General features: G+C 44.2%; 2 protein-coding genes across 2 annotated transcripts in view; both read left to right on the forward strand.

Annotated features, from left to right (window-relative positions):
* LOC128436258 (protein NLRC5-like) overlaps positions 1-23,939 on the forward strand; it is a 426,728-nt gene that overhangs the window by 350,138 nt on the left and 52,651 nt on the right. Inside the window, 1 exon segment of the mRNA XM_053418014.1 lies at positions 7,475-7,648. Coding sequence (XP_053273989.1) covers positions 7,475-7,648 — 174 coding nt within the window.
* The window catches only part of LOC128436259 (NACHT, LRR and PYD domains-containing protein 12), a 55,696-nt gene continuing 49,995 nt past the window's right edge, over positions 18,239-23,939 (forward strand). Inside the window, exon 1 of the mRNA XM_053418019.1 lies at positions 18,239-18,311. The gene's annotated coding sequence lies outside the window, so the exon portion shown is untranslated. The remainder of the gene's footprint in view (positions 18,312-23,939) is intronic.

Raw genomic sequence — 23,939 nt, forward strand, 5'->3', positions numbered from 1 at the left:
CTCCGAAAATGTCTAGGAGTCCAGAAGATAGGCAACATATATGTAAGCCTATCATTATGTGTTTTAAGCACATACCAACATGTTTTACTCTAACGAATACACAACACTTCGTTCAACGTTAGTGGCGGGGGTTGAAGGACACATGAACTTTTACAAGCTTGTATTCATTAACTTTAATGTAGTTGATTAATCTGAGTGTAGATCAGAAAATGCTCAAGTTGCAAAAGTTCTTTGTTGTTCAACGTTTTGTTTATGGCCATGCAGGTTTATTGGTGGATTTACAATAACATGAGAGGGAACTTTATTATTGTACTGTACAATAGTTCAGCTCCACACCCTTATTGGCTGGTACCCAAAAAAATAAATTAATATTATTAATTTAATAATGTTCTTGATAAAATGGTTGAAACTGCCAGAATAAATCAAGTGATTAACTAAAATGTCCAATTTCACACAGAGAGAGAGAGAGAGAGAGAGAGAGAGAGAGACAGAGAGAGAGAGAGAGAGAGAGAGAGAGAGAGAGACTATTGTCCTGAGCCTGACGTTTTCAACAGATAAACATTGAAACTGGTGTGAAAGATCATTTCACTGTGTTCTGCTGTAAACTGAGCGCAGAACCAGAAGGAAATAGACCAGACCTTGAATATCTAGAAGAGCAGCGTGGCCTGAACCACAACTGAGCCTCAGCCGGTGCAACATGGACGAGGACACTTCAGAGCAAATTGGACCCTCAACCACAAAGTAAGAGACCTGCTACAAACATGTGAAGCTCCAAACTGAATCCTCACAGAATGAACCAGTGAATGATGTGTTCTGAATAAAAACATGTTTGTGTTTGCAGAGGTCAGGACCACAGACTGAGAGCAGAGTCTCCAGGGTCCAGCTGTCTGTCTCTGAAGAGTGACCAGTCCATGGGAGATCCTCCAAACTTCAGTAAAAACCTGGACCCTCACCCACAGAGTAAGAGACTGGTTCTACTGGGACCTGCTCTGATGAGGATCTAGTTTCCTCTAGTGTGGCCCCTGCATTAGAACACAGCTTCATTGAAGTTGGTGACTAATCTCTCAGAATCACTCAAAGAGCTCAGACCTCCACCAAGAACCAACACGCTCCTTATGAAACCACTTTGAAATCCACTAGAGACTCATTCTGATTTGGATCTGCACCAAATTCCACACACTGGTAAACATCAGTCCTCTGAACATGTCTGTGACAGAGGAACCCCCCCCCCCCCCCCCCCCCCCCGATCTGGTTCACAGACCACAACCTTCCATCAAGTTTACTGGTAATCTGTTGTTTTTTATAATCCCACTAACGAACCAACCAACACACAAACATACTGGGTGAAAACAAAACCTCCTTGACAGAAGTGATGACAACCTGTGACTGTGACATGTGAGTTATCAGGACATGTCTTCACAGGGAGAGGAAGAGGAGTCATGTTTCTGAGGAGGAGCAGTCGTCCTGCTGTGCTTCGTGTCAGGACGTCCTGAAGGATCCAGTCTCCACCAGCTGTGGACACTGGTTCTGCAGACAGTGCATCACCTCATACTGGGACCAGTCTGGTTCTTCAGGAGACTCCTCCTGTCCCCAGTGTGGACAAAGATCCAGACCAGGAGCTGGAGGTCAGACAGCCGGTCAGAGCAGCACTGTACATGTGTCTGCTGATGTCTTCACTTCTGACAACAGCACATGTGGTTTTATTTTGTTCCTTCATACAGCATCAACATTTAACATCGTTAGAAAAGCACAAAGTTAAAAAGCTTTTATTTTCTGTAGTTTTTCTGTATCTGATGAAAACAATCAGCAGATTCTCAGATTCTCTGTCTCTCACGTTGTTTCTTGTCTTTCAGCAGATCGTGGTCTGCAGGAGGTTTCAGATGAACATAAGCTCAGTGTGAGGAGGAGATGTGAACATGTGACTGAAGGAAGTGATGAAACAGGAAGTAGAACCCTCCTCAACAGGATCTACACTGAGCTCTACATCACAGAGGGACAGAGTGAAGAGGTTAATACTCAACATGAGGTGAGGCAGCTTGAGACGGCTTCCAAGATGAAGATCCTCCACGACACTCCCATCAAGGTCCAGGACATCTTTAAAGCCTCCACTGACCAGCAGAGCAGCATCAGAGTCGTCCTGACCAACGGCGTCGCTGGCGTTGGAAAAACCTTCTCGGTGCAGAAGTTCACTCTGGACTGGGCAGAGGGTTTAGAGAACCAGGATGTGGGTCTGCTGGCTGTGCTTTCGTTCAGGGAGCTGAACCTGGTGAAGGACCAGCAGCACAGTCTTCTCACGCTGCTCCATGTTTTCCATCCAGCGTTACAGAAGCTCACTGCAGAGACGCTCGCTGTCTGTAAACCTTTGTTCATCTTTGACGGCCTGGATGAAAGCAGACCTTCTCTGGACTTCAACCACAGGGAGCTTGTGTCTGAGGTCACACAGAGGTCATCAGTCAACATGCTGCTGACAAACCTCATCCGGGGGAATCTGCTTCCCTCGGCTCTCGTCTGGATAACCTCCAGACCTGCGGCGGCCAATCAGATCCCTCCTGCATGTGTTGACAGGGTCACAGAAGTACGAGGCTTCACTGAGGCCCAGAAGGACGAGTACTTCAGGAGGAGATTCAGTGATGAAGAGCTGTGCAGCAGAATCATCTCACACATCAAGACGTCCAGGAGCCTCCACATCATGTGTCAAATCCCAGTCTTCTGCTGGATCAGTGCTACAGTTCTGGAGCACATGTTGACCACAGACCAGAGAGGAGAGCTGCCCAAGACCCTGACTGACCTGTACTCACACTTCCTGCTGGTTCAGACAAAGAGGAAGAACAACAAGTACGGTGAGGGACATGAGACGAGTCCACAGCAGCTGACGGAGGCTGACAGGGACGTTCTCCTGAAGCTGGGGAGGCTGGCACTTAAACATCTGGAGGAAGGAAACATCATGTTCTACCAAGAAGACCTGGAGCGGTGTGGTCTTAATGTCACAGAGGCCTCTGTGTACTCAGGAGTTTGTACTGAGATCTTCAGAAGAGAGTGTGTGATCTTCCAGAAATCAGTCTACTGCTTTGTTCATCTGAGCGTTCAGGAGTTTCTGGCTGCAGTCTACATGTTCCACTGTTACACCGAGAGGAACACAGAAGAACTCAGAAAGTTCTTGGGAATGCGTAAGAAAACAGACAGTACCTTCTCCCTGGAAGACCTCCTGAAGAGAACCATGAAGAAATCCCTCACCAGTACAAATGGTCATCTGGACCTGTTTGTTCGCTTCCTTCACGGCCTCAGTCTGGAGTCCAACCAGAGAGTCTTAGGAGGCCTGCTGGGTCGGACAGGGAACAATCCAGAGATCATCCAGAGAGTCATCAACAACCTGAAGAAGATGAAGAGTGATGACATTTCTCCTGACAGAAGCATCAACATCTTCCACTGTCTGACTGAGATGAACGACCACTCAGTTCATCAGCAGGTGAAAGAGTTCCTGACGTCAAAGAAAAAATCAAAGTATCTCTCTGTCATCCACTGCTCAGCTCTGGCCTACATGCTGCAGATGTCAGAGGAGGTTCTGGATGAGTTGGACCTGAAGAAGTTCAAAGCATCAGACCAGGGTCGATGGAGACTGATCCCAGCTGTGAGGAACTGCAGGAAGGCTGTGTGAGTCCAGACATGATCAATAACATGTTCAATCTGTGTGTGTGTGTGTGTGTGTGTGTGTGTGTGTGTGTGTGTGTGTGTATGTGTGTGTGTGTGTGTGTGTGTGTGTGTGTGTCTGTGTGTGTGTTGAAGTTATTATTATTCTGTACATATACATTCTCATTGTTCTCATGTACATATGAGAACAGTTAGATCAGATGTGGAGAGTGAAATCCAATGTGATCTCTGTGCTGGAGTTTGAGGGTTCAGACAAACGACCATGTGGGGTCCAAGGGAGGTTATTGTATATACTGTGTATATATATATTTATATATATAAATAATATATTTATATATATATATATATGAGCAAACAGCACAGTGTGAGGAGACGATCACTGAATCAGTGTTTGGATGAGAATCACTGACGGTTCCTTGAAACTGAAGAAGCAGGAAATATAGTTTCTTCTTCTTTCTTGTGAAACCAGAGTTCCCACTCTGCGTTTGTCCTCTACCACCAACCAGTGCAGTGTCCGTCCCTCCAGGTTCCTGACATGTTGACTTCACAATAACATGAGGTCACTGTAACCTTTGACCTTTGACCACTGAAATCTAATCAGTTTCTCTTTGAGTCAAAATGTGAAGAAATCCCCTAAAGACATACTTGAGATATCATGTTCAAGAGGCCATGAACATGTTCTGTGACCTTGACCTTTGACCTCTGACCTTTGACCACCTGAATCTAATGAGTTCCTCTGTTAGTCTGAATGAACGCTTGAACCAAATCTGAAAGGATTCTCTTGAGGAGTTTTTAACAAAGAGGGGATTTACCAGGGTGAGGGTCACATGATCACGTTTTGTATGAATGTTGTGTTTTCTGATTTAATTCTCACAGATTTGATATTTTCTTTAATTACAGACTCAGTAGTTGTGAACTCTCAGAGACTCACTGTGAGGTCGTGGCCTCAGCTCTGAAGTCAGACCCCTCACATCTGAGAGAACTGGATCTGAGTCACAACCCCCTGAAGGGTTCAGGAGTGAAGCTGCTGTGTTCTGGACTGGAGAGTCCAAACTGTCGACTGGAGACTCTGAGGTCCTTAAATCCTTCTTCACTTTTCAAGATTCAAGATTCAAGATTCAAGATTTTTATTATCAAATGCACAACAATAACATTAAGCAGTCGCTGGCAGTGAAATGCTTGAGTCACAGGCTCTCTTCTGGCAATGCTCAAGTAATTACTAAAAAATAATAAAATAAAAATAAAATTGAAATAGTATAAAATAGAATAAAATAGAATATCAAAATTTAAAATAGAAAATAAAGTATACATATCTAAATATATATAAAAACAGCTGAAGAGAAAATAAAACAACAATAGTGCAATTTATGCAATGGTGCAAGTATGCAAATATGTCACGGTGCTGGTTTGGTGGAGTTATTGCAGTTCAGAGGAGTTTAAAAGTCTTATGTCCTGGGGGATGAAACTGTCTCTGAGCCTGGTGCTGTCGGCCCGGATGCTGCGGTACCGTCGGCCAGAGGGCAGCAGGCAAAAATGTTTATGGCTGGGATGAAAGGGGTCTTTAATGATCCGGCTGCTCTTCTTCCTGCACCGCTGGGTGTAGAGGTCCTCTATGGATGGGAGCTCCGTCCTGGTGATGTGCTGGGCAGACTGCACCACCCTCTGTAGAGCCTCACGGTTCAGGGCGGTGCAGCAGCCAGTCAGGATGCTCTCTGTGGTGCATCTGTAGAAGTTGCAGAGAATCCTGGAGTCCATGTGGAGCTTCCGCAGCCTGTGGAGGAAGAAGAGTCACTGGCCGTCTTCCTGATGGAGTCTGTGTGATGGGTCCAGGTCAGTGATGTGGACCCAGAGGAACCTGAAGCTGCTGACTCGCTCCACCGTGGTCCTGTTGATGGAGGGGGGGGCGTGTTCTTCTCCTCGTCTCTTCCTGTAGTCCACGATCAGCTCCTTCGTTTTGCTGACGTTGAGATACAACAAAATATAAATACTTTTATTATTATTATTTATCACTATCATAATTTGCCAGAGTTGTCATAGTTACACAGTGAACTTTATTTACTCCTTCGACTGACACAGCTCCAACAAAGCACGCAGCCATCTGACTGAAGAGAAGAAATACACAACACGTTGTTCGACAATGGAGACGTTAAGTTAGTTTTCCAGGTTTGCCTCGACACACATGTGTCATGTTGACAACACACTCGACACACAAGATCATCTGTTGATTTCACACAGATAAACAACACTTGCATTAAAGAAACTGTGACAAACAAACACACCCGTTCTGTGATGAGCGGTTGTTTTCATTCTCCGATGAATGAACCTGATCATCGACAACAACGAGAACATCTTTTAAAATCCCGTCCGCTGACTTCAACCAGCAGCCACAGGAGGACACGTGAAGCTCCACACGTCCATTAGAAGCACGTTCACCAACTGGACTCATGAAAACACCGCTCGAGCTTCCTCCTTGTTGACGTGAGGGATGTTTACATGTACCTGTTGTTTGGTGTGTGCGTTGTAATGATCACCAGAGACAAACAGAAGCACTTTGCGTGGAGCTGGTGACGCGTGTGTGTTCTTCAATGCTCCCTGTGTCTCCTATGAAGAGGAGCATCAGATTGTGAAGCCTGGTATTAAGTTTACAGTTATTCTGTGTTTGGACTTTCACCAGATGATCTGGAAGTTAACTTAAAGCACATCTGGTGATATACATCTGACAAATCAAAGAACGAGACATTTATCTGACTCGTGATTCAGATTTCAGTGACTCGGTGGCGTAGTGAGATCGTCATCAGGCTAGAAGCTCAAAGTGCTTCAGCTCATTGTTTCGAATCCCGTCCAAGTTTTTTTTTTTACCATTTAAATGTATATTGCGGTCTCAACGTGATGCTGACACAGACACATGAACTCGTGAAGGGTTCATGTAGGATTTTTATTTCAGCAAGACCTTCAGTAGATCACCGCACTTCACACACAGGCGCTTTGTGAAAATGACGAATCTGCCACCGGCTCTGAAAAGAGCGTCAACATCTGGAATGTCGCCAGTTGCCATGCGCGCCAGTTAAACTGGAACACCGGCTCACGACCCTCGTTTCCTTCGTCGTCGCCTCCGTGCTCCAGGTTGCCGCTCCAACCCGATGGACAGAAGTTGTTCTCTATCATATATGATGATAGGGCTCGCTTTACCGGAGTGCATGATAAAAAATAAAGTAGAACAAATAACTACAAGATAGAGAAAAAGAGAAAAAGAGCAGAGCTGTGGGAGAGCGTGAGACACAGCAGGCTTCCTCGGCGCTGTCCTCCCCTTTATCAGACTTTCTTTCTTATTGGGTCATTATTTATTTAACTTGTCTCAGCTCTGCTCTGCTCACTGTCCCTCAGTCATCTGTCACTCACCCAGCCTGTCAGTCACGTCCACCTCATCAACTCCATTCACCTGCACTCACCTGCTCCTGATCACTAAGAAAGTGTCAGTAAATAACATGTGGACTGAGGCCGAGCACTCGTCCTCCTCAGGTTTTCAAAATAAGACACATTCTTATTGAAACACGTTGGACAGTTGATAAGTATAGAAACAAACAGGAAGTGACTGTCAGGAGCCATCCCTACTTTAAACAGTGTTTAATTACACAAACCTGCTCAGTGACCAACACACAGAGAAGAAGCTGATGAATGAAACAATGGTCCAACATGTCTGATCTGATATTTATCTTCAGGTCACAGACTGGACTGAGGTCAGCAGCATGTTGAGAGTCTGTGTTGACATGATGACGATCCACAACAACAGGAGGACACATTCTAATATTCATATTTCTTTATCCAGGTTGAAGGACTGCAGTCTGTCAGAGATCAGCTGTTCTTCTCTGGCTTCAGCTCTGAGGTCAAACCCCTCTCATCTGAGAGAACTGGATCTGACATGGAACGACCTGCAGGACTCAGGAGTGAAGGAGCTGTGTGGTTTTCTACAGAGTCCAACCTGTCGACTGGAGACTCTGAGGTCAGTTCACTGACTGACTTTTGTAGATCTCATATCTATAAAAACAGCATTTATACACAATTTATCTCATTTAATTATAACATAATTCCTCTTCATACATAACTTGAAATCATTCATTAATTAATCTGTGACATTTTAAATATTCAGCTACTTGTTAAAACACTGAGTTTAGTTCTGGATTTCCTAAACTGATCTGCAGGACAGAGACCGGGTCCAAATAATCTATTTGTACTGAATCAGGACTCGTTTTTAGTCCAACGTGTCTGATTTCATATTTATCTTCCATGTTATGAGTCTGTGCTGACATGAATATGTGTCTGTTATTTTCACACATGAACTCAGTTTAATTTACAGTTAAGTTTTATTCTTTATCCAGATTGGAGGGCTGCAGTCTGTCAGAGATCAGCTGTTCTTCTCTGGCTTCAGCTCTGAGGTCAAACCCCTCTCATCTGAGAGAACTGGATCTGAGTATCAACAACCTGCAGGACTCAGCAGTGAAGGAGCTTCTTGATCTACAGCAGAGTTCAACCTGTCGACTGGAGACTCTGAGGTCAGTAGATGGTTGGAGTCAGTCCACGCTGTTTTCATCAGTATGTTACTAAACACAGTCAGTATCACAGATCCAGGGTCTGTGCTACCAAGCAGGATTTGTGGTTATCAGGTTCACTTCAGGTTTAGTTTTTTCAGTTCTACGAAGCTCGTCCACTTCTTAACCAGGTCAATCACCATGGTAACTTCTGATGAACGGCTAACCTGCTCCAGGTTAAGTTGGAGATCAACCAGTATAGAAGCTCCGCCCACTGACCACAGTGACTCTCCACTGTTGTGTGGTGCACACTCTCCTTAAAGGGACGGATAAGGGAAGTTTAAATCAACGTCTGGTTGGTTCAGTTGATCTCTAACTCACCCAGAACATCTCAATGTCTCCAGACTCATCCTGTCCCCAAAACACCAGATGACCTCAGCTTCCTGGAGACAGGTCCATGTGTGTGTCCTCAGAGACAGTGAGACAGTGTGTGTCCTCAGAGTCAGTTTGTGTTCTCAGAGACAGTGAGACAGTGTGTCCTCAGAGACAGTGTGTGTCCTCAGAGACAGTGAGACAGTGTGTGTCCTCAGGTACAGTGAGACAGTGTGTGTCCTCAGAGACAGTGTGTGTCCTCAGAGACAGTGAGACAGTGTGTGTCCTCAGGTACAGTGAGACAGTGTGTGTCCTCAGAGTCAGTGAGACAGTGTGTGTCCTCAGAGACAGTGAGACAGTGTGTGTCCTCAGAGTCAGTGAGACAGTGTGTGTCTTCTTCTCTTCCACTCGTCTTGTTAGTGAACAACAGATTCAGATCTCGTGGTCTCGAGTTATTTATCTCGTTCACACGTTATTATGTCGTGGTCACGTAATATATTTTTACCAGCTGCCACCAGGGGGCGCTGTAACTTACACATTGACACGATCCAGATGTTTTACCAGCTGTTCTTCCTGCATTTAGCAGCTGTGACTGAGTTTCTTTTATTCTGGATCATGTGTTTGTTCTCCTCTGATTTTTATTATAGAACAGTTTGATCCTGGTTGTGAAATATGAGGCTCTGCTGTCAGTCAAACTGTCCATGTCTGTGATTGGTCACACGCAGTAAACCCCGCCCCTTTTATGTGCACGCTCAGATCTCGATGAGGAAAACCTGAGTTAACTTAACGAGTTGATAACCAGCGTCATGTGACCACTCAGCCTGACTGTGTCTGTCAGGTTCAGTTGAGCTGATCTCAGAAAGATCTCCTGGACATGTTGAAGTGTCTTCATAGTTCAGGCCTCAGTGTTTCCTCAGTGAAGCTGTGAGAGGACAATGAGGACAGACGTCAGGATTGGACAGAGACACAGAGAGACCACAGTCGGCCAATCAGACGAGCCACAAGCTGCTTGGGATCATGTGATTGAGTTGACGTGAAGACGACAGTTGTTGTTGTTTTCATGTGAACAGGAAGTGAAGCTGGACCACAGCTGACAGCCTCACACGAGGGACAGAGACGGTGTCGTCTTCATCTGATCTGAGACAGTTTGTCCTCTCACTTCATCAGTGAAGAACTGATCAGGTGGATCTTTGTCACAGCTCTGAGATCAGTGGGACTGAAGCCTCTCCTCATCACATGGTAACCAGGAGCTCTTTATACAGAGCAGAACCTCTGCTGAGGTCCATCTGTCTCCTCTGGTCCCAGTTTGTCAGAAGCAGATGTTCATCAACACACAGTGAAACATGGCTTCACCTGTAACAGCAGTAAATCCACCTCTCAGGTGTCCACTCTGCACTTTGACATGCAGAGGACACACACTGAGCTCTTAGCGTGTTCATTCCAACACGTGAACATGAAGCAGAGAGGAAGCTGCTCCACCTCTGAACAGGACTGAAGTCCCTGCTGCTCTTTCTACTGGATGAGCTGCATCACTGACTCACAGCTGATGAAGTGAGTCTCTGTGACACTGATGTCTTCTTCTCTCAACAGGTGGGGGAGGTGGTCTTTGTGGAGCTGAGTGTGAAGAGGACAGTGTGTGTGGACGGAGGCTGAGCTGTGTCCTGAGGATCCAGAGGCTGAAGCAGCAGCAGCTTGTGTGTAGTCTCCAATCTACACAACCCCTAATCTGCATGTGTGTGTGAGATGAAGCCGGAGCACCTGGAGAAAACACGGGGAGAACATGCAGACTCCACACAGGAAGACCCCATCTGAACCGGATTCAAACCAACAACCTTCCTGCCCTGATTGTGTTTATTCACATGAAGAATGTGTTTATTGAAATGACACAACACAAGCAGAATATATAAACCCTCTGTAAAGAGTCACATACAGTGTGTTTAAATTTGTCTTTATTATTGTCCACCTTTGTCCCTCAGTGTGTCTCCATGTGTGTAGAACCACATTCTGTGTATATGTTTGTTTATGATCTTAAAGTTCCTGGATTCACGTCACAAATTGATTTAGTTCAACACAAAGTTCAACACATTGAAATCACTTTGAGTTTAAAATCAGAGTTTTGTCTTTGACACAAAAGATCAAATCTCTGGACTTAAAAATGGGACGTTTTCATTTCTGCATCAGGTGCAGAGCGGTGGTGGCTTTTCTACTTTTGACCCACAGGTGGCGCTGCAGTATAACAGCAGCACATCCCAGTCAGAGCCTTTATATTCAGTCTATGAGTCAAACACATGGATCATTTCCTCTGTGACAAACCAGATGTAACGAGAGGAAAAACATCTCAGAGAGAAAAGTTCTGTTTCTACTTGTTTCTGCTTTAATGCTCAATAAACATCCTTCCACCGACTTCACTGGAATCATGACTCAGCTTTTCTTTCCTCTTCAAACAAACTGGTGGAAACATCTCGTCCTTGGTGCAGGTAAAAGAACAAAATCACCAGTTTGACATAATGGAAACAATCAGAAAAAAAGTGAATGAGACATTTACACTATGAAGAAGAGTCGATGAAGAGCAGAGCATCTTTAAGTCTCTGAGGAAACTGTTTCATAAACATTTTACCATATTTAATAGAAAACTGACCCGAGGACGTTTTATACAAACGTAGATGAAGATTATTGTTGTACGTTCTCGAGCACCACCTCAGAACAACCACCAGGGGGAGACTGTAGCAGCCTCTGGGAACAGCTGCATGCTGGGAAATAATTGATTGTGGGAGGTTCACAGCAGAGACAAGGGACAGAAAGTGTCTGAGAGATGATGTCCTGAAGACAGTGGCTCCTCCTTCATCTCCTCACTCCAGCATTGAGCTTTGACTGTGTCTGAGGTCATAGGTTCTTCCCCACCTTCATGTGTCATGTCCCATAAAATGTATAATCATATTCATATTCCTGTTTACATGCTATAACATTACGTCTTCTACTTGTTTACGCTCAGACTCAGGTCATGTGTCCTCATCGGTTTGTAACTGTTGTCTGTTGATGTCACAAAAAGTTGACATCAACAGACAACGTGATTAAGACGTCACGTAACGAGACAAAGGACAGAAGACAAAACACACGTCCACATTCTGAGTTTGACATTATTCAGGTTAAAGTGATCAGAACATGCTGTTTACTTGTCAGTGTCTTATTCAGACTAATGTCTTCATCTGGTTAATATCAGACTGTTGGTTCCATGTGAACGTGTCGAGTGCCTTGCCCAAGGAGCCGGAGTTGAACCACCAACCTCCAGGTTAATAGATGACAGGCCTCAGTCTCGTGGGAGGGAGTTTTCAACTGTTGTCTTGAAACTACTGGAAGTGTGTGTAGTTTGATACAGACAGTATTTCATACTGAGAGCAGGCAACAAGGAAATATCATAAGGCCTTAAAAAGATGGAACCTATAAACCCTGTGGGGGGGGGACACAGCTGTGAAGGATTTCACTCTTTTAATGTCGTCTGTGCTTTATTACAATGATTCACCAGAAAAATATCAAAAAGTAAAGTTACTAGAAAATATACAAAAACATAACAGGTGTTCAAATATAAAGGAGAATAAATTGATGGTCGTCTTTGTTTTATTCAACATTGCAAGAGTTAGAAAATCGACTGTTGTCATATGAATTAATTATTAATGAATTAACACGAACGCTTCCCAATAACTGACTGATTTCAGTTCATTATTCAACAAACATGTGGAGACTGTTGTTGGATGAAATGTAGAAAGTGCAGAGTGAAGAAAAGAATGATTTTACGTAAGAAAGGTCGTTTATTCAGAGTAAAATACTGATTATAATAATATGAACACCTCAATCAACACCAGACCACAGCTCCAGTGAAACTTTACACTTCCCTTTGTTTCAACACTTCTCACTACGAAGCCCGACAGGAGTTAAAAATGACTTTTCTACCTGGAAAACAAGAAACCATGACGTGTGACAAATGGGAGTGGTAACACCCCCCCCCCCCTCCCCCCTCCCCCACCCGACTTCTTTAATCTCTAGTCTACTGTTGATAAAAAAAATGCTATAAATACATCATATTTAACAAAGCGTAGAAAACAGATCAAGTATAAATAGGGAACTAACAGAAACAGATGGAGGGTTGGTGACTGTTGAAAACTGCTGCTCATGGTTTTCTCTTTATGTTTATATCTAATATCTACATCGATTACATCCAGTTCACAAAGACACCAACACGTCTATGCTCCTGTTTGTATCTGATGATGTACGAGTAGATGTCTGGAGGATTTCTCTGATTGTTGGATGACACATGGAAACTGTAGGTTGTCACAAATATGCATTTAAATCAACACTATGCAACTTTTCCAGCTGAAAGCAGCAGCTTGGTGAAAGTGAGTCTGATGTGTGAGTGTGAACAAGAGAAAGTTTCCTCCTTCTCTCCCTGAGCGTCTGTTCTCTGGGACTCTGCTGAGTGGGTTCCATCTCCTGAGAGAACAACTGACTGAGAGTCACAGACACAACCAGCTGCAGCTGAAGAGTGAAGCTGAACTCAGATCAGTTACAAACACTCTGAAGTTATTAACAACCAGAGTTTATCTCCAAGATTCAGCAGGAAACTGTGAAACATGAAGATTTGTTACAGCTGCAGCTCTTCAGGTTCAGGAAGCAGAGGATCATGGGTAATATTTCAGTTCAGTGAGTGCAGGCGCGGCGCGTCCCATTGGGCAAGTCGGGCAGTTGCCCAGGGCCTCGGCCACCAGGGGGCCTCGTCTTATTTATGATTTTTTTCTTTATTTTTCAAATAAATCACTCCTCATGTCCTCCTTCATTCAATATGAACCCAATAGCAAGACAGGCTTCATCGTACTTTCTTTTCAACTTGGTTTTTGAACACTGTGTCTTGTTTGTCACTGACCGGCTGCTTAACAGGAACGAGCTCTGATCTCACTCTGTGTCTCTGAGCGAATGTGAGAGGGCGGAGCCCCGGGGCCTGTGTGTGTGTGATGTCTGGGGACACACACGCACACACTCGCCCGCACAACACTGTACAGCAGACCTGGGCATTGTACGGCCCCCGGGCCGCATCCGGCCCTTTGGCTGTCTGTGACCGGCCCGCGTGAGGTCAACGGAATATTAGGAATCACATGTAAATAAGTGAAATTCATGCAGAGAATACAACAACATTTCTTTTATTTTGAAGGTGCCTTTTTTTAACATTTACCTGACGTACATCCTGAATGCCGCGAGCGGATGATGTGTTGGCGAACGGAGTTAAGAAGAGATTTGAGTTACTAAAGTCCGCAAAAATGTCAGCCCACGTTAAGAGAAGAAAGATAGAGTTTTTAACGAGACATGGACTGCTCAGTATTTATTTACTGAAGTCAATGGGAAAGCCGTGTGCTTAGTTTGTGGAGAAAAGATCGCTGTTTTTAAGGATTGCAATTTGAACCGCCACTACGAGACAAAGCACGGAGAGACTCTTACGGACGAGACGTAACGAGAAGGATCGAGGACATCGGTCATGGAAAACCTGGAAGAGTCATGGAATTGTTAAATGTTTATTTTCCAGTCCTGGAAAAGTGCTTGAAAAAAATTCCAAAAGTTTTGGAGAAGTCATGGAGATTTGTTATATTCATATTTTCATGTCGTTCATTTACGCTGAGTTTTAATTAATTAAAATGCTTTAAAAAGAAATACGCTCAAAATATAGGTAGGCATACTATCTCATACTAATTGAAATGTTCGGTGGGGAAGCAGGTGAGATAATGCACTACGCCAGGGAAGTGTAGATTTAACCATGCTTGGCTACAAATGGAAAAGTACATGCCATGGGTTACAACAGACGTCAATCAAACTATTGTCTCACTCATTTGTGTAATTCAAGGTTTACTGTATGCTTTGAAATTCTCATTGTTATCTTAAATACTAAATTTAGTCTCTTTTGCATGTATACACTGAGATCTCACAAAATGTTTGGTCATGGAAAGTTGGTTTAAAGATATTGAAAGTCATGGAAAAGTCATGGAAATCCATGGGTTAAAAATGTGTATGAACCCTGTGTATTATACATCAGGAGGTGTTGTGTAAGTCAGTGCTAAAAATGAATCATGTTACTGATGTTGTAACTAAATTAGTTAACTTCATCAGGGCAGGAGCTGAATCACAGACAGTTTGTTGCACTGTTGGAGGAGCATGAGACTGAACATGGGGACATAGGCTACCACACAGCTGTCAGATGGCTCAGTCTGGACAAAGTGCTTAAAACAGTATGGGACCTGAGAGCAGAGATTCAAGAGTTTTGTGAAAAGAAAGGCAAGGACAGCCCAGAGCTCTCAGATGCAGACTGGATGGAAGATGAGGTAAATAGAGAGTTTAATTCTGCGTGGACAGATTAATTTACTTTCACTGCCAACGATGCAACGATGCAGGTGTATGACAATTCACCATACATTGTCATACACCTGTATGCTTGATATGTGGCGAGGAATTAGCAAACAATAAGAAATGTCATGTTGAAAGACATTTCCAGAGCGAGCACACAGCATCTGCTGAAATGTACCAAGCTGGAGATGAGCAAAAAAAGCAGAGTTCTGTGTTTCATTTAATTCAAAGTAGGCCTACACATGTATTATGTTCTCCTCTTCATAAGTTTGGTGTTTTCCTTTTTTGTAACAGGTTAAAATAGCAGTTAAACAGTTTTTTTATTGTCATTCTATAATTTAATAAATGCAACAAACTATAGTTTTTATATATATTGTATAACTATATATATAACTTTATAACCTGTGTTATCAAATATTTGTTTGGCTCCAGGCAGATTTAATTTGGGGGAAGAGGGGGCAAAATGGCTCTTTCGATAGTAAAGGTTGACTACTCCTGGGTTAGTATGACACAAACACTAACTCACTCACTCACATGTCTCCCTTTCTCACACACACTCACACACACACAAGTCTCCATTTCACACACACTTATTTAATCACTTTCTCTCTCTTTCTCTCTCTCACACACATACACACGCACATAGTCAAAATAGATTTTTTTTGTTGGGGGGGGGGGGGGCCCTCAAAATTGTTCTTTGCCCAGGGCCTCCAATTAGCCAGAACCGCCCCTGAGGACCCCCCCCCCCCCCCCCCCCCCGGGCTGGGACAGACTCCATCCCTCCCTCATGCTGCAGGTGATGGAGACGGAGTGGACTCACTGCCGCAGCTCTTGCCGTCCTCCTGCAGCAGCTGCTCCTCTGGACACACACAGTAGAAGGATCCAGGAGTGTTGACACACTGGTGCTCACAGCCGTGCTGCACGCTGCTGCACAGGTCCATGTCTGCACACACACAGTTCCACAACACAAAGTTACACCTGCACAGACACACAACATGTACACACTCAGGAGTATTGTGTTACTGTGTTCACTGACTTGTGCAGGTCTTCTTGTCCTTGTTGAGTTTGAATCCTTTGTTGCAGTCGCAGGTGAAGGTGCCGGGTGCACTAATGCAGATCTGTTCACAGTCGTGTTTCCCCTCAGCACACAGGTCAATGGCTAAATGACAGACAGACCGGGGGTTGAAGGGCACATGAACTTTTACAAGCTTTTATTAATTAACTTTAATGTAGTTTATTGGTTTGAGTGTAAATCAGGAAATGCTCAGGTTGCAAAAACACTTTGTTATTCACTGTTTGTTTGTGGCTCTGCAGGTTTATTGGTGTAATTAAAAATGACATAAACCAATATTACATGAGAGGGAACTTTATTATTGTACTTGTACAATAGTACACCTCCACACCCTTATTGGCTGGTACCTTGAAATATATCCATATTATTAATTTAATAATGTTCTCAATGAACAGGTGAGCATGCACAGCAGCAGCTGAAAGCCATGAAGCAGGATGGTTTCACTTCCCTTCTTTGCATCTCCATCCCCTGATTTACTCCCTTTAGCAGCTTTAGCAGCAGGAAGATGTTGAAGTAGGCGTAGAGGAGCGTGAACCAAACACCATCAGGTAGATACTGTAGGAAACCTCCCTCTGTTTTACACTGACAGATCGTCAGAGCAGGTTGTTCCTCTCACAATAAATAGTAGAATGAATTAACTGTAGAGTCTGTGCTGCCAGAACGATAAACACATCTGACAGAGAAGAAACTATGTTCATGGCCCAAATCCAACCAATGAGATCGCGAGTTCTTCTGATGGTGCAGAGCTCCACGTGTCACAGTGGAAGACAGACGGAGATGTAGCACTCCACCGCCATGGCAGCTTAGTTCAATGGCGTGTTGAGGCTGGTGAAGATGGCCAGAGAGACGATGAGGCAGCAGAGCGTCACTTGGATCTTGTAGAAGACGTAACTAAAGAGAAACAGGCTGATTGTTGCAGTGAGCTGGATCGTTCAACACCAGGTGGATGAAGAAGTAACGAGGATTCAGGTCAAACATCTGGAAGAGAGGAGAAGAAACAGAAGTCAATGAAACTCTCTGTTAGTTTCTCTTTCTACCTGAAATCCCTGATCAGATCAGTGATCATGATAATAATAATAATATTAATATTAATAATAATAATAAAAGACATTAAGGGTTCTGACCTGGTGCTTCCTGAAGGTGTGAACCAGTGAGCAGTTGATGTAGTTGATGGTCAGACCAAGAGCCAGTAGGAACACATTCTTCTTCACAGCTGTTTCCTGAGAGTCTCGATCACTCGTCACATTAAAGTTGTACGAGGAGGAATTCATGGTGAGGATGTGAGGATCCTGCAGCTCTCTGCTACAGGGAAACATTTTAAATATGTTCAGGTCGTGTTCAGATCGGTTCTGTAACTTCAAGCTTTAACACGTTCTTCTTTGGACCAGAAACCAAAGGAATACGTCTGATCAGCTGTTCCAGTTATCATGCACCGACTCGAGTTTCAATCTGAAACCAACATTCACTCTGACAGACGTTCTCATGTTGGAGCAGTTTAAAGAACACGCCTGCAGGAGCAGATACAGAATAAAAAATACACACTAGTTAGGTTGATGGATTTGCATTAAACATTTTATGAACCAGAAACAGATCCAGTGTTCTTATTGGAGAGGAAGCAGCAGGATATGATAGTAAGTGCAGAACCATTATAATGAAGGCAGGGACCCCAGATGTTACGCTGACAGATGTGAGCTCATCCTGAAGAGAAGGACTGAGTTCCTGAAACTTGCTCTGGAACAGCAGAGCTGAATCAGTCCTTTGGTTTGACGGTGAAACCATTCAAACCCAGTAATACCCCCACACCCCCCCCCCCCACACACACACACACCTACACTGGTACTGGTCTTGAAGGTCTCTGCAAACTGACACCGTCCATTATTAACTAAATACATGATCCTAACTTTGTTATCTACATCATAACCAGCACAATAAAACATGAACTGTGAACCAGTTTATCTTCATGTGTATGAACTGGACTTTGAACTGGGTGGTTTCAAGAGTGAACTGGTTCCACAGGGAGGAGGAGCCTGAGAACAGGGAGCGGTCAGACTCCATTTTCACCTGGATGAGCAGAAGGAAGGAAAGTGAGCAGGTGAGTGTGAACACAACTTTCTGAAAGTTTCACTGTCTCACTCTCACACCTGCTGTTAACATCCATCTGCTGATCACATGACTCTAAGTTTGTCAGTTCACACCTGGTGACAGACGTTACAGCAACCAGTCACCAACCAGTGGAGAGTCTTCACTGTGGATCCCAGTAAAGCTCTGGACTCACTGGCTGAGGTGTGAGGAACATCGACCTGCAGAGCCAGGTACACACACACTCTCTCTCACACAGAGGCGATAGAGAGGCGGTGGTCTAGTGGCAGAAAATTGGACTATGGGCAGAGAAGGTCTCTGGTTCGTCTCTGGTTCGACTCCACGGAGAGACAACAAAAGACGAACCTGGATTGATCTGTCCAAAAATCCAAGAGTCTCCCTACCCTGTCTAGTGCCCCTGAGCAAGGCACCTTACTCCCCCAACATCTGCTCCCCGAGCGCCTGTACGCGGCTGCTCACTGCTCTGTGTGTACTGCACAAGATGGGTCAAAAGCAGAGATTAAATTTCCCTACCTGCATGAGTGTGCCTTTGCATGACTGTGCATGTGTTTGGGATGAATAAATGCATCTTAATCTTAACACACACACACACACACACACACACTCTCTCACACACACACACACACCCACACACACACTTCATTCTGGTTTTGTGTGAGTTTTAAAGTGAATATAAAGTTGGAGAGCTTGTGTTTGACCTTCATTTGGGCACAAAGCCATAGAACTGAGTGGAGACACAGAGAGCTGCTTCAAGCTTTGACTGATGTGCTCTCAGTGTTACTGTCTATAAAGTTCTGTAATTCAAATCCAGCCTTTATGACGTGAACATGATTCTAGATGTTGAGTTTCTTCTCTTAGTGGCCGGGGGTTGAAGGACACATGAACTTTTACAAGCTTGTATTAATTCACTTTAATGTAGTTGATTGGTTTGAGTGTAGATCAGGAAATGCTCTACAAATGGTGGATTTACAAATGACATAAAACAATATTACATGAAAGGGACCTTTATTGTTCTTGTACAATAGCACAACTCCTGCATCCTTTGAGACATCAATTCTATTAATTTAATTTCTACGTACTTAATTCAAATGGCTGCAACGGGCTGAATAATCGAGTGGTTGATTGAAACTTGCATCCAAACTACTTGAGGCCTCCTGAGGTCACATGTCTCACTCCTACAGACACAGAGTTCAGTCCTTATCACACTCAATGGAAGTGAGTGACTGACAGCTGGAGAACCAATGATCAATATGTACTTACAAGGTAATATTCATATTCATGACTATATACTAAAGTCAAAGCCTTTGTTAAAAACATTGTGCTGCAGTAGCAGAACTCTGCAGAACATTGTTGAGCTGAGAAGATAAAGATTGAACAGATGCTGTAAATATGAATTCATATTAATGTGAATATTGTGCATTGAACAGATAAAGTTGTAACTAAATTTCTTTGTGTATATTTATACATTCAGCCTTTAACAGAAATTACAAAATATATAAATATAAGTGGGTCTTTGGAAGATATCACGGTGGTGTGTGTTTATGTGTGTGTGTGTGTGTTTCTTAAACAGACACTCTTGTTTTCCTTTGAGCTCACAGTGTTTTTCCTCACAGACTGAAGATGAGTGTTCAAGAGGAGGAAGAGGACAGAGCAGAGTCTCCAGGGTCCAGCTGTCTGTCTCTGAAGAGTGACTGGTCCAGAAAAGAGCCTCTAAACTTCAGTAATGAACCTGGACCCTCACACACAGAGTAAGAGACTGTTTCTTCTGTGACCTGCTCTGAAGAGGATCTAGTTTCCTCTAATGTGGCCCCTGCATTAGGACACAGCTTCATTGACAGAAGTGATGACAACCTGTGACTGTGACATGTGAGTTATCAGGACATGTCTTCACAGGGAGAGGAAGAGGAGTCATGTTTCTGAGGAGGAGCAGTCGTCCTGCTGTGCTTCGTGTCAGGACGTCCTGAAGGATCCAGTCTCCACCAGCTGTGGACACTGGTTCTGCAGACAGTGCATCACCTCATACTGGGACCAGTCTGGTTCTTCAGGAGATTCCTCCTGTCCCCAGTGTGGACAAAGATCCAGAACAGGAGCTGGAGGTCAGACAGCCGGTCAGAGCAGCACTGTACATGTGTCTGCTGATGTCTTCACTTCTGACAACAGCACATGTGGTTTTATTTTGTTCCTTCATACAGCATCAACATTTAACATCGTTAGAAAAGCACAAAGTTAAAAAGCTTTTATTTTCTGTAGTTTTTCTGTATCTGATGAAAACAATCAGCAGATTCTCAGATTCTCTGTCTCTCACATTGTTTCTTGTCTTTCAGCAGATCGTGGTCTGCAGGAGGTTTCAGATGAACATAAGCTCAGTGTGAGGAGGAGATGTGAACATGTGACTGAAGGAAGTGATGAAACAGGAAGTAGAACCCTCCTCAACAGGATCTACACTGAGCTCTACATCACAGAGGGACAGAGTGAAGAGGTTAATACTCAACATGAGGTGAGGCAGCTTGAGACGGCTTCCAAGATGAAGATCCTCCACGACACTCCCATCAAGGTCCACGACATCTTTAAAGCCTCCACTGACCAGCAGAGCAGCATCAGAGTCGTCCTGACCAACGGAGTCGCTGGCGTTGGAAAAACCTTCTCGGTGCAGAAGTTCACTCTGGACTGGGCAGAGGGTTTAGAGAACCAGGATGTGGGTCTGCTGGCTGTGCTTTCGTTCAGGGAGCTGAACCTGGTGAAGGACCAGCAGCACAGTCTTCTCACGCTGCTCCATGTTTTCCATCCAGCGTTACAGAAGCTCACTGCAGAGACGCTCGCTGTCTGTAAACCTTTGTTCATCTTTGACGGCCTGGATGAAAGCAGACCTTCTCTGGACTTCAACCACAGGGAGCTTGTGTCTGAGGTCACACAGAGGTCATCAGTCAACGTGCTGCTGACAAACCTCATCCGGGGGAATCTGCTTCCCTCGGCTCTGGTCTGGATAACCTCCAGACCTGCGGCGGCCAATCAGATCCCTCCTGCATGTGTTGACAGGGTCACAGAAGTACGAGGCTTCACTGAGGCCCAGAAGGAGGAGTACTTCAGGAGGAGATTCAGTGATGAAGAGCTGTGCAGCAGAATCATCTCACACATCAAGACGTCCAGGAGCCTCCACATCATGTGTCAAATCCCAGTCTTCTGCTGGATCAGTGCTACAGTTCTGGAGCACATGTTGACCACAGACCAGAGAGGAGAGCTGCCCAAGACCCTGACTGACCTGTACTCACACTTCCTGCTGGTTCAGACAAAGAGGAAGAACAACAAGTACGGTGAGGGACATGAGACGAGTCCACAGCAGCTGACGGAGGCTGACAGGAACGTTCTCCTGAAGCTGGGGAGGCTGGCACTTAAACATCTGGAGGAAGGAAACATCATGTTCTACCAAGAAGACCTGGAGCGGTGTGGTCTTAATGTCACAGAGGCCTCGGTGTACTCAGGAGTTTGTACTGAGATCTTCAGAAGAGAGTGTGTGATCTTCCAGAAATCAGTCTACTGCTTTGTTCATCTGAGCGTTCAGGAGTTTCTGGCTGCAGTCTACATGTTCCACTGTTACACCAAGAGGAACATTAAAGAACTCAACAAGTTCTTGGGAATGCGTAAGAAAACAGACAGTACCTTCTCCCTGGATGACCTCCTGAAGAGAACCATGAAGAAATCCCTCACCAGTACAAATGGTCATCTGGACCTGTTTGTTCGCTTCCTTCACGGCCTCAGTCTGGAGTCCAACCAGAGAGTCTTAGGAGGCCTGCTGGGTCGGACAGGGAACAATCCAGAGATCATCCAGAGAGTCATCAACAACCTGAAGGAGATGAGGAGTGATAACATTTCTCCTGACAGAAGCATCAACATCTTCCACTGTCTGACTGAGATGAACGACCACTCAGTTCATCAGCAGATGAAACAGTTCCTCACGTTAGAGAACAGATCAGAGGAGAAACTCTCTGATATCCACTGCTCAGCTCTGGCCTACATGCTGCAGATGTCAGAGGAGGTTCTGGATGAGTTGGACCTGAAGAAGTTCAACACATCAGTCCGGGGTCGACGGAGACTGATCCCAGCTGTGAGGAACTGCAGGAAGTTTATGTGAGTCCAGACATGATCAGTAACGTGTTCAATCAGTGGAGATGAGTCGTTCTTCAAATACACTCAGTGTGTGTGTGTGTGTGTGTGTATGTGTGTGTGTGTGTGTATTAAAGTTATTATTATTATGTACATATACATTCTCATTGTTCTCATGTACATTTGAGAACAATTAGATCAGATGTGAAGAGTGAAATCCAATGTGTTCACTGTGCTGGAGTTTGAGGGTTCAGACAAACGACCATGTGGGGTCCAAGGGAGGTTATTGTATATACTGTGTATATATATATTTATATAAATAATATATTTATATATATATATATGAGCAAACAGCACAGAGTGAGGAGACGATCACTGACTGTTCCTTGAAACTGAAGAAGCAGGAAATATAGTTTATTCTTCTTTCTTGTGAAACCAGAGTTCCCACTCTGCGTTTGTCCTCCACCACCAACCAGTGCAGTGTCCGTCCCTCCAGGTTCCTGACATGTTGACTTCACAATAACATGAGGTCACTGTAACCTTTGACCTTTGACCACTGAAATCTAATCAGTTTCTCTTTGAGACAAAATGTGAAGAAATCCCCTAAAGACAGACTTGAGATATCATGTTCAAGAGGCCATGAACATGTTCTGTGACCTTGACCTTTGACCTCTGACCTTTGACCACCTGAATCTAATGAGTTCCTCTGTTAGTCTGAATGAACGCTTGAACCTAATCTGAAAGGATTCTCTTGAGGAGTTTTTAACAAAGAGGGGATTTACCAGGGTGAGGGTCACATGATCACGTTTTGTATGAATGTTGTGTTTTCTGATTTAATTCTCACAGATTTGATATTTTCTTTAATTACAGACTCAGTGGTTTTGGACTCTCAGAGACTCACTGTGAAGTCGTGGCCTCAGCTCTGAAGTCAGACCCCTCACATCTGAGAGAACTGGATCTGAGGAACAACCCCCTGAAGGATTCAGGAGTGAAGCTGCTGTGTTCTGGACTGGAGAGTCCAAACTGTCGACTGGAGACTCTGAGGTCCTTAAATCCTTCTTCACTTTTCAAGATTCAAGATTCAAGATTCAAGATTTTTATTATCAAATGCACAACAATAACATTAAGCAGTCGCTGGCAGTGAAATGCTTGAGTCACAGGCTCTCTTCTGGCAATGCTCAAGTAATTACTAAAAAATAATAAAATAAAAATAAAATTGAAATAGTATAAAATAGAATAAAATAGAATATCAAAATTTAAAATAGAAAATAAAGTATACATATCTAAATATATATAAAAACAGCTGAAGGGAAAATAAAACAACAATAGTGCAATTTATGCAATGGTGCAAGTATGCAAATATGTCACGGTGCTGGTTTGGTGGAGTTATTGCAGTTCAGAGGAGTTTAAAAGTCTTATGTCCTGGGGGATGAAACTGTCTCTGAGCCTGGTGCTGCCGGCCCGGATGCTGCGGTACCGTCGGCCAGAGGGCAGCAGGCAAAAATGTTTATGGCTGGGATGAAAGGGGTCTTTAATGATCCGGCTGCTCTTCTTCCTGCACCGCTGGGTGTAGAGGTCCTCTATGGATGGGAGCTCCGTCCTGGTGAAGTGCTGGGCAGACTGCACCACCCTCTGTAGAGCCTCACGGTTCAGTGCGGTGCAGCTGCCAGTCAGGATGCTCTCTATGGTGCACCTGTAGAAGTTACAGAGAATCCTGGAGTCCTTGTGGAGCCTCTGCA

This window comes from Pleuronectes platessa, assembly GCF_947347685.1.
Source record: "Pleuronectes platessa chromosome 2 unlocalized genomic scaffold, fPlePla1.1 SUPER_2_unloc_1, whole genome shotgun sequence".
Taxonomy (NCBI): Eukaryota; Metazoa; Chordata; class Actinopteri; order Pleuronectiformes; family Pleuronectidae; genus Pleuronectes; species Pleuronectes platessa.